This window comes from Aedes albopictus, chromosome 3 (genome assembly GCF_035046485.1).
Source record: "Aedes albopictus strain Foshan chromosome 3, AalbF5, whole genome shotgun sequence".
Taxonomy (NCBI): Eukaryota; Metazoa; Arthropoda; class Insecta; order Diptera; family Culicidae; genus Aedes; species Aedes albopictus.
The window spans coordinates 242,680,826-242,696,305 of NC_085138.1; the positions used below are offsets into that span (position 1 = coordinate 242,680,826).

Consider the following 15,480-nt stretch of genomic DNA (forward strand, 5'->3'; position numbering starts at 1 on the left):
GAGATTTCTGCGAGGATTACTCCATGTAGAAAGTAAGGGTATTCTTCGATAGTATGATATGCTACAAGGGTAGGAGAAGGTCAAAAGTTGATAAAATAATAAACATTTATGGATTTCCTGGACCGTAAATCGAACCCAGACATTCATACAATTGTCTTACTGTTCAAAAAGTTTGAATTAGAATGAGAGTGGAAACGAAAGAGAACAAAGCTAATAATAATAACGAAAGAGAATACTAGGAAATTTTTTGAGATGCATAGAAATTTCTTTAGCACGTATTGTGCTAAATCTTTTTTTCTATTCTTTTAGAATAGTTATCATCTCTTGTACTCGTTTAGAGTTGTTTTGCATACATACGGTTCAGGATGTATGAACTAAATTCTAATGGCGTGAAATGATGTTTAAATTATTGGAACTTCACTATTGATATCAAATTTATTTGAAGCTTTGAATTGTGGGACACCTTAAGCGTTAACGGGTTAAGCTGAGTATCTGATACTGTTTTTTGACATAGCTTCGCGAAACTAAGCTTAGTCTTAAACCTCAGACAGATTGTACAAGTCAATGGTTGCAAGTTCATCATTAATCTGAACTGGGCTTAAATGGCACTTAGATATAGGCTCCACTTATACTCGAAGCGCAATTCCAGCAAATTTCATAGTTATGATTAACCCTCCTAAGATCTTGTACCGACTTTTCCAACCCTTTAAGCAGATACCCTCTTCAAATAAGTGTAATCAGTTTTATACGTTTTAATTCCGCCCAATTTAAGGCCCTAATAGGGCGGAATTAAAAGGTAAAAAACTAATTACACTTCTCCTAAGATGTTACGCTAGGCGCATCACGATGGCGTAGTGCACGTTCAGCAAACTTACCAAGTAACATTTTAAGTTTTGTTCGGCTCTATAAGAGATCTTCACGACGAATTTTATAAAACTCGCAATAAAACTGATTTATACATCAAAACCTTTCGATAAGAGCATTTTCCGGCTAAGTGTACCACTTTTGGATAGGTTTTGCAAACCGCATTAAGAGTAGCAATAAAACCGTTTTAAAACCTAGTAGAAAAAAAAAACCATTCTCGATTGTTGTTGTCTTTTTTTTCAACAAAGACTATGACAGCTCAAGATGGAGATCGAAGTAAGCATCGCCGCGATCGGACGTGTTTTGTTTTGCTTGACACGTTTTTTTTTTCGCGTTCTGTCTTGAACGGTTTCCGAATTTTTCTCGATGACTTTTTTGTGTCCGTAAAAATTTGATCGTCTGAAAATTATTGTGCGGAGAGTATCGTGAGCGTGACCCTTTCGGCGCCCCAGTGGGAGTGAATCAATCTGAAGTGCGGTCGCGGTCGAAAAAAGTGTTATTTTGTGAAGTTGTGAAAATTTTTCGTCGAGCGCCCGTTGGACGCCATGGTGAAGGGGGCAAGGAACAAAGTGATATGCTGCATGAGGTGCATTCTCCGCGGAACACAAAAGAACGAAGACCGTCGAGAAAATTGAGTGAAGCTCCCGTCGCGGTTCTTAAGGTAAAGATGAATGAAAAAATGACACTGCCGCGACGAATCCAGATGGGTTTCTTATGAAAGGCTTTCGGGAATGTTGTGTGCGGGGGATGTTTGTTGCTGCCGTAAGGTAGGATCTCATGTTCGATTGTGCCTGACCACTGCCACAGTAGTAGGGTGGGTGATGGCAGTGTCCGGAATCTTGTTTCTTGATCGCCGTTGTTCGTCTCGGCCAATACTTTTTTGCGTTTGGGTTTCCTATGCCTACAGCTGGTATCGTTTTGCGATTTCCAACCAAATTAATCTTGCGGGGATATTTAGAAAAAAAAGCATCGCCCATCGTGAAAAAGTGATCTCTGTAATAGTTGTGCAACTTCCGTCATCTCCGTGAACCTCGTTAGTAATGAAGTGTAGTGCGCTGCTGTCTGTTGAGTGAAAATAATCGAAGTGCTGATTCTATACATCCCTGGATCATGTGGTGCTTTTGTTTCCTTATTGATTGCATTCTCGATTTTAAGCAGATCAATGCAGGTGCAGTGCTGGAACTAGGTGAGATCTTTCTGATTACACTCTTTATATCCTATATAAATACATAAAAATTGAAAATTCGCTATTTTCAATGTCCGTTCATCTATTGGAAGCTGCTTCAGTTCTGGGCTCTTTCTAAGTTGATGATTGGACTAATAACTAATGCTTGCAAGGACTTGGCCAGGTGTGTGGAGCTGAGTGGGTATATAACATTGTTGATAGTAGCGACATCAGCAATGTCAATGGTTATATTCAGCTTTGCAACTCCATCCAAGATTTGTGCAAGTATTCATGCTATGCTATGCTAAAAACTATGACAGCTCAAGATGCAGAGAAGCTTCTTCGATGGCACGTAAAGTTCAGGACGATACATCATTCGTTAGTAGAAGCGGTAATTTCAAAGTACTATTTTAGTTGTTATTGTGTTGGTAGGCTTATGCGCATTCAATTTTACCGTGAATATTGGGGTGGCAGAATCATGAAATTAATGCGCTTCAAAAATAGTGAATATTATCATCTTGGAATGAAATAAATCAATTTGTAAATTTAGTAAAACTATCTCGAATCACAAGAAAACTCAGCAGAGAGAGTTTATTAATGTGAGCATGTTATGGAAATGGTGGCAAACTATCAATTCATTGCTAATTTGACCAAAATTAACTATTTTCCATTCACGATAGCTGATTCTTCAATATGGCGACAACCAGCGAAAATATAACGAAAGCAAGTTTACTTTTATGATGACCGCAATAAACCTAGAAATGTCGTAGCTCTGCTTTTCCACCAACAGATGTCGTTACTAATCGAACGGATCGCCATCTGCTGAGAGTTTTAACAGTTTTATTGTGGTAATAATGATGGCCAGAAGGTTTACAAATCGGAAAGTTTTGTTTACTCTTAAAATCTGTCTTTATGGATATCTTCAAGTATACTATGAAACATTTTATCAATGGTTTTCATAAAAGCAGTCATAAAACTGCAAGTTTTAATTATTGCTGTAATAAAACCTCAATAAAAATCAAACAAAACCAATCAGTAATGAAATTGTTACTTGGGTTGTCTGGGTCATATTGACCCCAACATCCTACTAGGGTTAACTAGCAAATTTCGTACTGCCTGCTTACTTTGGTTTTTGATATCCAGTTCCAGATCCATAAAAAAGTCCTCATCAAAACGCAATTTGAGATATTTTCGTTCCCTTGCCTTCCCGGTCACATTTCCACCTTTTTTTTTACACAAATACGTCAGGAGCCCTGCACGAATGCAATTGTGAAAGAAGTTTATGAATTCGTTAACCCGTTCACACGGCAAATCGTGACAAACACCATTCCATTTTCATTTATATAGATAGAAGATAACAGCGCCGGCCAAGTCCTTACAGTCAGTTGGGTTGGAAAAGAGATGTACTAGCCTTGGGATGCAAAACTGTCTAGTAAAGACATGTATCTTTTTATTCAGTTGACTGTAGCTCACTATTTACAGTATGTCCATAGTTTGTTAAGGGCAAACGACTTTACTTTTGATCGATCGTGGTGAACCGTAGAATCACAGTCTCGAGATGAACGGTGCTCATTTGGTCCATAATTTTGAACCGACTGAATACGCCAAATTCGTTAAAGGTGTTTGGAGGGATGGATAGAACGGTTTTTTTAAACTGGATTGGAGATTCAACCCAGACAACCAGTAATCGTATAAGATGATGCATAATTTGATAAAGTGGAGGCCATATACGTGGATGCCTCCATTTAGACGCATGTGAAATGTACTTATATCGCCTCCACTTTAGCATCTTATACAACATGTTATACGATGACTGGTTGACTGGGAAGGTACAGGTTATCTGGACGAACGGAGCTTTGGTGACGAGATGGGCAAGTCTTCGCCATTTTGTCACAAAACTTCAGTTAATTGGACGCAGGTGCTTAATTTCTCCAACAGTAGGGTAGGGAATTAGGTCTTCGCTAGAGGAATGGACTCAACAATGAATCTGGAAATTATTGATTTTTAAAATAATCGATTGTATGTATATGTCAATGTCAGCTCAAAGCACTTTCAGTAGTTTTTCGTTAAAGAATTTCCAAAGGCCATTCAGCGCTATTTTTGCAAGAATAAATTTACACAAGGAAGTAACCTCAAGAGTTTCCGTAACAAATCCTTCGTAAACAACCCAATCGGGAAAACCGTGATTGATTTATGGGGTACACCCTTCGCAAAAGGAATCGAATGATAAATTTATCACTACCAAACCAGAGAGCACGATAGACATGGCTTTTGCGGTTCAACCAAACTATTCTAGGGTAAGGCAGAGGTGCACGAGAAAGCCTTCTCACCGTGGCGAAGATTCTCCCTTCCAGTTTGTGATTGATTGACATGTCTTGCTTCGGTCTTTCGGTGCGATGTGTACATACGTCTATTATGGGTAAACAGAACACGCATAGAACAGGTTTATCGGGACAAGTGCAGCTCAGCAGCAGAGGGGTATTCTGGGGCACCATGAGTGTGGCTGGTTGCGATCAATTATGTGTAATTGGCGCATGTGACATTCAACGACCATATAGACTGTGGGGTGCTGCCGAGAATGAGAACGAACTTATCACATTGTATCGTCTTCGTGTTGTACAAATGAGTCCATGTTGTCGCCATCAGTTACTTTTACATCCCCATTTGGACGTCGAAGGGACGATGTTCCTTTACCCTCTTTAGCAGATTGCGTTAATGATGAATGTTCGTATCCATGTTTCCCTTGCACAAAAATGTTTGCCGTATTCCATTCATATCCTATTGCTATTCCTCACCAGGCAGAGAGAGATTCCAGCTTGACATCTCCATCAGTCGCCATTTATTCCTGTCACCACGGGTCTACCCGGTCGATTAAATCTCGGTTTCGATGCTTGTAATCAAAGTAATTGCGTTTTTCAATTTTTCTTCTTTGCTCTTCAATTATGAAATTTTCAATCATCTGGTGCAACCAACCAGCAGGTTTTTATCCCACCCGAGCCGACGTCGCGCCGTGCCGGGTTCAGTATTAAATGTGCAGCTTGTTGCACTTCTCCGATGAAATAACGCAAGCAAGCACGTGATGATGCGCTTCAACCGGTATCGACGGCGGCGGTGGTGGTAGAACCCTGCAGCTTTTTTGCATCCTTTTAATAAACCGTAAGTTGTGTGCATCACGAAAATGAATCTATTACCGACGGTGGTGATTTTGCGCTGTCCGTACCTCGATGGTACATGATATGTACTTGCTGTATCGATTCGCAATCGAAGCGATCAAATGACTAATATTAAGTTAATAATTGTAAGACTTTGTACATATTTTCGGGACTATCATTCTAACGCCTTACACTGCATTCAGATTGCCGGCATATCAGCCTTTTTTACATCAAATAATTCCAACAACTACAGAGGGTGACCAAAATGTGTGGAATAGGCAATTTTTTTTCTCACGTTAAAATTCAATTCAATCTGCAATTTTTCATAGAGTGCATAAAAAACTATCAAATTTTGACTGTCTATTACCTATTATATATGCATCATTGGCACATATTTGAGCTCGTTTAGTTTATCTTTCGCGAAATAGTTAAATACTATTTCAGGATCACTAATTTTTGCATATTTTGTCATATCTTCGAAATCAGTGAATCGAATTTATGGTTATAAAATCTATAGACGCTAAATGGACGCCACAACGGAGTATAGATCCTCCGTTGTCCGATAGGAAAATCCAATACCGTTTTTGTTTGTCCAAAGTATCATCATTTTTTTTTAATTTGGAAAAAAGCCAAAAAAGTCGTCTGCACAAGCCCTTTAAAGTTTGTATGGGAATTACTATTGGAAGACGATGTTTTTCATTCAATCGTACGTAGTATTTCTCCAAGTGCCCTAGAGCGTTTGTTTACCCTTGGTACTTCTAGGTTACTCTATCATCTACTACTTTGCCGAAGACTGCATTCAAATCGCATGCCTCATTAATTAGTTAGTGATTTTTATCCAGAATCGAAATCTTTACTCATGATGGTTAAACTAATCGATGGCCATCACTGCATTTTGCAGTGAAACATAGTGGCCATGATTTCAGTGTGCTATCTTTGGCGCCATATGCAGCAATGTTGCCTGCTGGGAAGCTGGAGGATCACTGTTAATGTTTTTCCAGTTGGATATAAATCGATAACTAATTAATGAGGCGTCCAATTTCAATGCGGTCTTAGACAAAGTTGTAGCTGAAAGAGCAGCCTAGGAGTATCAAGGGTCAACTAACCCTCTGGGGCACTTGGGGAAATGCTATGGTCGATTGAATTAAGAACATCGTTTTCCCATAGTAATTCCCATACAAACTTTGAAGCACTTGTGCAGTCTCAATTTTCAACCAAATGAGCTCAAATTTTGGGAGAAGGCATAGAATCTGATCACAAATTAAAAAATTCCTCCAGGATATTTTCCATAGCTTGCTGCTATGATTCCATCATTTTTTTTAACTGTATTAACGAGACTTTTAGCCTTAGGCTAGTTCATCTCGGGACCCACGCTTTACTTCCCTTCCGAAGGAAGAACCCACATTTTGTGAGTTTGTCGGGAGTGGGATTCGATTCCAGGCCCTCGGCGTGATGGTCAAATGTTCTATCCATCACACCAGGTCCGCTCCACGATTTCATCATGAATTCCTCCAGAGATTCCTTTAAGAATTCAGCTAGGGATTCCACCAGACATTTCTTCGAGGATTTGTCCTGGGATGTTTTGAAAAGTTCCTCCAGTGATTGTTCAAGTGTTGTATTCGAGGTTTCCTTCAGGAATTTCTCCACAGATCCGTTAGGGTATTTCTGCAAATACTCCTTCAGAGATTTCTTCAAAGATTTTTACACATATTCCTTCCCGAATTCCAATAATTTCATGTGGGAATGTTTTCCAGAAATTCCACCAGAGCATGTTACTAGAGATTATTCCAAAATCAATCCAGGATTTTCTTTTAAAATCCATTAGCAGGCATGGATTTCATTAAATTTATATCCAGGGGTTCCTACAGAAATTCTTTTAGGAATTCGCTTAGAAAGCTCTCGTGAGATTCCCTTAAGAATTCCTTATGGGATTGCTTCCGGGATTCATCATGGGGTTTCTTCACAAATTTCTCCAAGATTCCTCCAGGGAATCAACTGGGAATTCCTTCTGCGATTCATTCGGGAAAAGACTCCCAGCATTATTTCGAAAATGCCTCCAGGAACTCAACTGATACAGGGATTACACCAAAAGTTTCTCTGCATACTTTTTTGAGGATTCCTTCAGGATTTCCTCTGCAGTTTAAGCGATTTCTTCAGTACTTGCTCCTGGGATTTCTTAAGAAACTCCTACTAGAATACACAATACCTACGGCAAATTCTTCAAAATATCTCTAGGAATTTCTCCCGGAGTTTATCAAGGAATTATTCCAAAAATTTCTCCTGCGATTCCTGCATTAATTCCTTCTGAGATTTGCCCAGGAATTATTCCAGGTATTACTCCAGGCATCCCTTCAGGATTTCATCCAGGCATTTCTCCAGGAACTCCTCCGAGAATTACACCGAAAATTTCCCCAGGGATTACCCCAGGTATTTCTTCAGAAACTCCTCCAAGAACTCTTCCAGGAATTCCTGCAGAAATTGCTACAGCAATTCCTCCAGGAAATCTTGCATGGATTCCTTCAAAAATTCTTTCAAGATTTTAATCAGGAATTCCTCTAGGATTTTTTCCAGGGATTCCTCTGGGATTTCTTTCAGGGATTCCTCCAGGAATTCCTCTGGGAACTCCTCTAGGAATTTCTTTAGAAATTTCTCCAGGGATTCCTTTTAGGGTTCATTCAGAGATTCCTTCAGAAATTTCTCCGACGATTCCCCCAGAAATAGTTCTCGGGGAATTCCTTCAGAAATTTCTTCAGAAATTTCTCCAGGGATTCATTCAGGGATTCCTTCAAGAATCCCTCAACGGATTTCTCCAGGAGTTCCACCTAGGCTGCCCATAAGCGCATAGTCGATGTAACCACCACTGGCAATGCCATCGTACAAAAGCTAATATATATCGCGTGTGCATATTTGTGATCAGTTTTATTCAGTGGATCAAAACATCCAACCCTTAGTTAGATGTCAACGTGGTAAAATCTTGAAATTAATATTTATTTATTGTTAAATTCCAAAAGCATGTTGGAAAGTACAGTGGCGCTTACATCGACTATGCGAATATGGGCAGTAGGACTCTGCCAGGAATTTATCCAGAAGGTCCTCCATGGTTATTCCAGAAATTGCTTCAGGGATTCCTCCAGCGATTTTTCCAAAAAGTCATCCAGGAGTTCTTCCAAGAATTTCTCCAGAAATTTCTCTAAGAATTCCTCTAGGAATTCCTCAAGATGTTTCCTCTCCAGGGATTCCTCCCAGATTTCCTCTAGGGAATCCTCCAGGAGTTCATCCAGGGATTCCTTCAAGATTTCTTTCAGAATATGCTCCAGGCATTCATTCAAGAATTCCTCCAGGGGTTCCTTCAGGTATTCCTGTAGGAATTCCCTCAGGAATTTATTTAGGAATTCCTCCACGGATTCATCTAGAAATTCCTCCAGAGACGGTTCGATGTACAATCTCAATTTTTGATATTAAATTTATTTAGACTAATAAATCATGCTACAAACGGATCATTTTATGGCTCTGCAACATTCTATAATATCGAACCGATGTGAAAACATCGATTCAAAGCATTCGATTAAATCGGTGAATCGATTCTGCTGGTCCGATTCAAATTGATTCACAAAAATCGATGTCTCAGCCAAACTTGCCCAATGCTAAGTCCATTATTATTATAAAGCAACAATTTAGCATGCATGCTTTGTTGCGGCTTGTGATTGTTAGTTGGGCTATGAAATTTCCTGAACTACTCTAACACTCGTTTTAAATCCTTCCGGCACATCTTCGAGAAGTATGGTCAACCCTGAAAAGGGTGGTTTGAAGCGGAGGAAGATTGAGCTGTGTATTCACTATTCGGTTCATTGACGATGCTTGTAATGGGCGGTTGCGCATAGCATATTTTTGGCTTCTTAAGCGGTGTTGAGATAAATCCATAGGTATTCTGAATCTGAATGCAAATTTTCATGAATTTTGGTGCCCAGGAACCTATTTAAAAATCAATTGGAAGTTTGTATGGGAGCGATTTGATGAATCACCCCTCGCCGGATTTTGTACTGGACGGAGCTGTCAAAATGTGATTTAGAAAAATCTCTTTGAAATTGATCTAAAGTATCAAAATAAAGTTCTAAAAATCTAAAAAAACATGAACTCAGAAAAAAGTGCTCTTTCGTATAAAAACTAAAAAATTATAGATTTTTTCTAAATTAAAAAACAAATTGTTTTAAAAAATGTGTTTTAATTTCTCGGTGTCACAATTCATTATCGGAAATAAATGGATACGACAGTGTGAACAATAATCAAGTGCAAACAACAATGCCAGTAAACCGCGTTGCATTGAAAAAAAAAATACATCGTGTGGATAATTTACGACATAATCAACAAACGCATGTACCGTGCGAAAAAGCATATCGGGAGATTCCAAACTGAAATCCACAACTCAATTCGTCGCAGTCTGATAGAACTGTCGGAAATTTTGAACATAACTAGATACTGTACGCTTCTCACTGCGTACAAAAATTCAATTCAATTTATACAAAATTGACTTGGTTGGAACGCAGTGTCCAAAATAGGTCTCCTACCCAAATTGTCCAAAGGCGTACCTTCTCGGATTGTGTAAACTAAAGTGATATACGAAATCAGAAGACATATCCTACGGTTTCGGGTCATTTGGGTGAATGCCGTTCGGCTGAAAAAAAAAGGCGTGATGAGCTTATGTGATCATGCCACTGTATCCATATCCATATATTCCATATCAGTATATCTCGAAAGAACAGCCTATGTTTCAAAGAAAAAACAAACTCTGCCAAAAATATTCACAGTTTCATCGCTTAGTAATCACTTAATGATTAAATTATAAAGCACGTTAAGAGTAGCCTATAATTAAAAGACAGAAGTATTTATGATGACCATTCAACGAATGTACACTAAATACCAGAGGCAGTGCTGAAAAATTCATTTCGTCATATCTAAATTCAATCACCTACAGCTCATTTTAGAAGCTGAATCTGAGAATATGGTATATGAAGAACTTGTGCGGCTGAACCAGCTCTGCAAGAAAGTCACGGAAAAACCGTTATTTTTCGAATATGTGAGGTAAATGTCACGGACTACCTTGGAAAAATGCCAATGATATGCCACGGTGAATATCATTTGGCATTTTTCAAAGGTAGTCCGTGACATTTACCTTAAATATTCGAAAAATAGCGGTTTTCCGTGACTTTCTTGCAGAACTGGTTTAGCCGCACAAGTTCTTCATATACCATATTCTTAGGTTCAGCTTCTAAAATGAGCTGTAGGTGGTTGAATTTAGATATGACGAAATGAATTTTTCACCAGAGGGATGATCTCAAGGATCAGATCACACGAGATTTTTTACCGTACAGAAATGCACAGATGCTACGTGTAGAGGCTTGATTCCGCTTCCAAGGAGCGGTGGAATCGTTAGCAAAAGTCTACCGGCACATATCTACGCTATTCCGGTATGTCCGAACGCTTCTTTATTTTTGAAAAAAAAAAAACTTGAACATGGAGTACGCGTCTGTCGTTGCAGCCGCCTGCCCAAGATCGCTACAAAAGATGGTAGAATCATTACACACCTCTACCTCACCTGACGACACAAGGATGTTACTTAGTCACCAACGGAAACTCATTTTTTTCATTTATTTAGTTAACATCAAATTCATGATAATACTGAATCAACAATTTGCCGCCATAATACTCGATTTGCAGCTGCAGCTCTCCAACGTCGGTCACGCCCAACACTCGCCAGATCACGCTCCACCTGGTCCGTACCCGATCGTGCTCTCTGCGCTCCACGTCTTCTTGTACCAACCGGATGGTTAGCAAACACCAGCTTTGCGGGGTTGTTGTCCGACATTCTTGCAACATGCCCTGCCCATCGTATCCTTCCGGCTTTGGCCACTTTCTGGATGCTGGGTTCGCCGTAGAGTGCAGCGAGCTCGTGGTTCATCCTTCTTCGCCACACACCGTTCTCCTGTACACCGCCGAAGATCGTCCTTAGCACCCGTAGCTCGAAAACTCCGAGTGCTTGCAGGTCCTCCTCGAGCATCGTTCATGTCTCGTGTCCGTAGAGAACCACCGGTCTTATTAACGTCTTGTACATGGTACATTTGGTGCGGGGGTGAATCTTTTTTGACCGTAATTTTTTCTGGAGCCCATAGTAGGCACGACTTCCACTGATGATGCGCCTTCGTATTTCACGGCTCACGTTATTGTCAGCCGTTAGCAAGGAACGACGAATTCTTCTACCACCTCGAAAGTATCCCCGTCTATCGTAACATTGCTGCCAAGGCTTGTCCTGTTTCGCTCAGTCCCACCTACCAGCATGTACTTTGTCTTAGCCGCATTCACCACCAGTCCGACCTTTGCTGCTTCACGTTTCAGGCGGGTGTACTGTTCTGCCACCGTTCCAAATGTTCTAGCAATAATATTCATGTCATCCGCAAAACAGACAAATTGGCTGGATTTCGTGAAGATCGTACCCCGGCTGTTGAGCCCGGCTCGTCGCATAACACCTTCCAGGGCGATGTTAAATAGTAGGCAGGAAAGTCCATCACCTTGTCGTAGTCCCCGTCGAGATTGAAATGAACTGGATAGTTCACCCGAAATCCTTACGCTGTTCTGCACATCGTCCATCGTTGCTCTTATCAGTCTAGTCAGCTTCCCGGGAAAGCTGTTCTCGTCCATAATTTTCCATAGCTCTGTGCGGTCGATACTGTCGTATGCCGCCTTGAAGTCGATGAACAGGTGGTGCGTTGGGACCTGGTATTCACGGCATTTTTGGAGGATTTGCCGTACGGTGAAGATCTGGTCCGTTGTAGACCGGCCGTCGATGAAACCGGCTTGGTAACTTTCCACGAACTCATTTACTTTAGGTGAAAGACGACGGAAGATGATCTGGGATAGCACTTTGTAGGCGGCATCCAAAATGGTGATCGCTCGAAAGTTCTCACACATTAACTTGTCGCCTTTCTTGTGGATGGGACAGATTATCCCTTCCTTCTACTCTTCCGGTAGCTGTTCGGTTTCCCAGATCTTGACTACTAACTGGTGCAGACAGGTGGCCAACTTTTCCGGGCCCATCTTGATGAGTTCTGCTGCGATACCGTCCTTACCAGCTGCTTTGTTGTTTTTGAGCTGATGGATGGCATCCTTCCCGCAGCGTGGGAGTTGGTTCGTTCCCGTCCTCTGCTGCACCATCATAGTCATTTCCTCCGCTGCCTTGGTCCTCCGTGCCTACACTCTCTTCGCCATTCAGGTGCTCGTCGAAGTGCTGCTTCCACCTTTCGATCACCTCACGTTTGTCCGTCAGGAGGCTCCCGTCCTTATCCCTGCAGATTTCGGCTTGCGGCACGTAGCCTTTGCGGGATGCGTTGAGCTTCTGGTAGAACTTACGTGTTTCTTGTGAACGGCACAGCAGTTCCATTTCCTCACACTCCGCTTCTTCCAGGCAGCGCTTTTTCTCCAGGAAGAGACGGGTATGCTGCTTCCGCTTCTGTCTGTATCGCTCCACATTCTGTCGGGTTCTATGCTGCAGCATTACCGCCTACGCTGCATCTTTCTCCTCCAGAACCGCTCTGCACTCCTCGTCGAACCAATCGTTTCGTCGACTCTGCATGTCGCCCATCACTATAAAAGCTGTTCCCAGCTCACGTGTGCTGCCGCAACTCTGGTAGGTGGTATGATTACCTCTAAACGTTCGCACTAGATCCTGTCCAACACCAACGGAAACTACCTATGCCAAAAAAAAACGCATTGCCTAAATCGAACTATGTCACGCCAAACACCTATCTGTCGGCAAACATCCTAAACGGTCTTGATCAACTTCTCGGAAAAATTGTGCTGAACTTCGGCAATTCAAATTTTTACCGGAATTGGAACAGTCGAATGACTAAAGGTAATTTAATACAGCTCTTCGTCAATAAACTAGGGTCCCGATGTCATTAGTAATCCCATGTTCCGAAACTCATACTATTCAAAAAGAAATCGAGTACAGCCCTGATTGTTTCTATTCCAAGAAGCTTGTTTTTGCAATGTATTAATCCAAATAAAATTTTATAATTTGAAAACTATACATATTATGATCAACTACCCTAATCAGACTACATACTGTATAACATATTTTATCCAATTTCTATATCATCCATGCTCATGATCTTCACAACGCAGTAAATTCAATAATGAATCACCCATAAACCATCCGATGGGAAACGCCTATCCTCACCGTTCATGCAAATTTGATAACGTAAAGCTACAATCAGGGATCATTTACTTACAGTCGTTTCCTTCCGCCAACGTCCAGGAAGAGGCACCTCGAGCTACACCAGTCGCGTGTATTCAAAAAAGTACCCTGCTGTGCCCCGTTGTCCGGAGTGAATCGCTTCCTGGATGCGTTAAAATGAATGTAACTTCACCACCGTTCAGTAACCGCACTAATCACATGGTATTTATCAATCTTCCTCAGACCCACAGCCGCACAGGTTTCGCATAGGGCAGCAGATCGTTCACGAGAGGCAAGTACCTTCGGTTAACAACACTTCTTCGGCGCAATGCTGCTCAAATTTGGAACGCTTCCGCTTACCACACAATAAATGAATGCTTTCGCACGGATTGCTCAACAATCATGTCACTTTTCTTAGTCGTGTTGTAATTTTCGCTCGTTTCTCTCACTGCGGGATGCCGCTGTTTCTGAACATACAGCCTCTTCCCTTAGGACTTGAACCTCTCCCCCACTCCACCGTCTTCAACAGTGCCGTATCCTACTCCGCGCGGGCACTGTCAGGTCGCCAGATATCATTTTCAAGGTTAGACACTTTTGCTTTCTCCCACTGTGGCTTCACTCATTAAATTGATTCCACTCTCTCTTTCACTGGGGCTTGGGCTCTTGGACGTTGATCGCACACCGCACCGCCACAGGCCAACCGCCAAGTCCCACCAACAATTTCTTCCTCTTTCACTGTCACGATCTGGGTGGTAACCTTTCGTCGGGTGGATAAAATCGAAAGTGACCGGCACGTTTGCGCAAACGTAATCTCACTCTTCAAGCGTGGTTGGTCCGCCAAAGAAATTTCCGTCCTGGGTCCGGCGTTCACACGGGACAGTTCTTTTTGCGGAAAGCTCTGGCTGGGTAACCGGATGACTTGCGTAGAACCTTCGCTGCGTTACGAGCAACTTCGATCCGATCTTGAGAACCGTTGATGCACTACTGCACCGCAGATTCCGCACCGCCGCAAGAAGACGACCCAAAGGGATGATATAGCAGTTCTCGCCGCCGACGACGACCCGTCCCGGTCCGTAGAAGGTGGGGTGTATGGCGCACTTCCTGGAAATAAGATAGGCGCAGGAGAGAAAGAGAAAACAAAGCCGGTCGTTACTATAAAGATGTCTCAAAGCAGTGCATATAAAAATCAATCGCATCGCAACGCACTGCAGCAGCAGCGGCGGCGCTTTCGAAGCGACAGCAAAACAGTTATGCGATTATAGGGAAATAAATCAAGCTGCGCGTATGCAGAGGGAGCAAGTATGGGCCGCCCCCGGTCTACCAATTACTGCTGGAGTAGAATGGTAAGGCGGAGGGTGCAGTGTTGCTAGGCGATGGATTGCAATGAGCAATCAATAATCGTCATTATACGCATGAACTTGTGCAAAGTTTTGGCTCGAAATGCATTGTAATTATCATGATTGAGTATATTAATTTTGAACAATGAGTTGTAGTTGTATGCACGTAGTTAGTAGCGTTAAGGTACGTCAAACATTAAAAAAATTTAAACATTTCGTAGAAACATTGGAGTAATTTTACCTTTTTACTAACTGTACCCGGCAAACTCTGTCTTGCCTACTGCGTTTTTTGACGTTTCAAGTTTCTAGCCAAGATTAAATCCCTGGCCAAAATGTATGCAAGATCGATTTTCAAAAACTTTTCAATTTTTCCTTGTTTTTTGCCTCATAAACCTTCCTTGGGTGAAAACTAACAGAACAAAACATAGACGACCAAAATCGGACCTTCCGTTCGCAAGTTATGTGCGGTCCCACGTATGCCACTGCATTTTTTTATATATAGATTCATTATAATTATTAGTTTTAGGGCCGATTTCTTCACCTCGGCTTAACCGTTAAGCCAGGCTTACCCATACAGTTAAGCCTGGCTTAACGCTTAAGCCAGGATGAAGAAATCGCCCCTTAGTTTTTCATTTATTAAGTACAACATAATTTTTAGAAATAGAAAATTGAGTCAATTATTTGTACGCTACACATTTGTGTTCGCTGTTGTCTCTCCTATCTCTCGGAAATGCT

At 41.5% G+C, this 15,480-nt stretch overlaps 2 protein-coding genes across 7 annotated transcripts in view; both read right to left on the reverse strand.

Moving 5' to 3' along the window:
• The window catches only part of LOC109415904 (mucin-3B), a 363,111-nt gene that overhangs the window by 224,528 nt on the left and 123,103 nt on the right, over nucleotides 1-15,480 (reverse strand). For all 6 annotated transcript variants that reach the window (XM_029868559.2, XM_029868558.2, XM_029868557.2 and 3 more), the window contains one exon: nucleotides 13,464-14,509. The gene's annotated coding sequence lies outside the window, so the exon portion shown is untranslated. The remainder of the gene's footprint in view (nucleotides 1-13,463; nucleotides 14,510-15,480) is intronic.
• The window catches only part of LOC134290669 (uncharacterized), a 37,493-nt gene continuing 36,233 nt past the window's right edge, over nucleotides 14,221-15,480 (reverse strand). Inside the window, exon 4 of the mRNA XM_062857846.1 lies at nucleotides 14,221-14,509. Within this exon, the coding sequence (XP_062713830.1) occupies nucleotides 14,221-14,509 (289 nt within the window). The remainder of the gene's footprint in view (nucleotides 14,510-15,480) is intronic.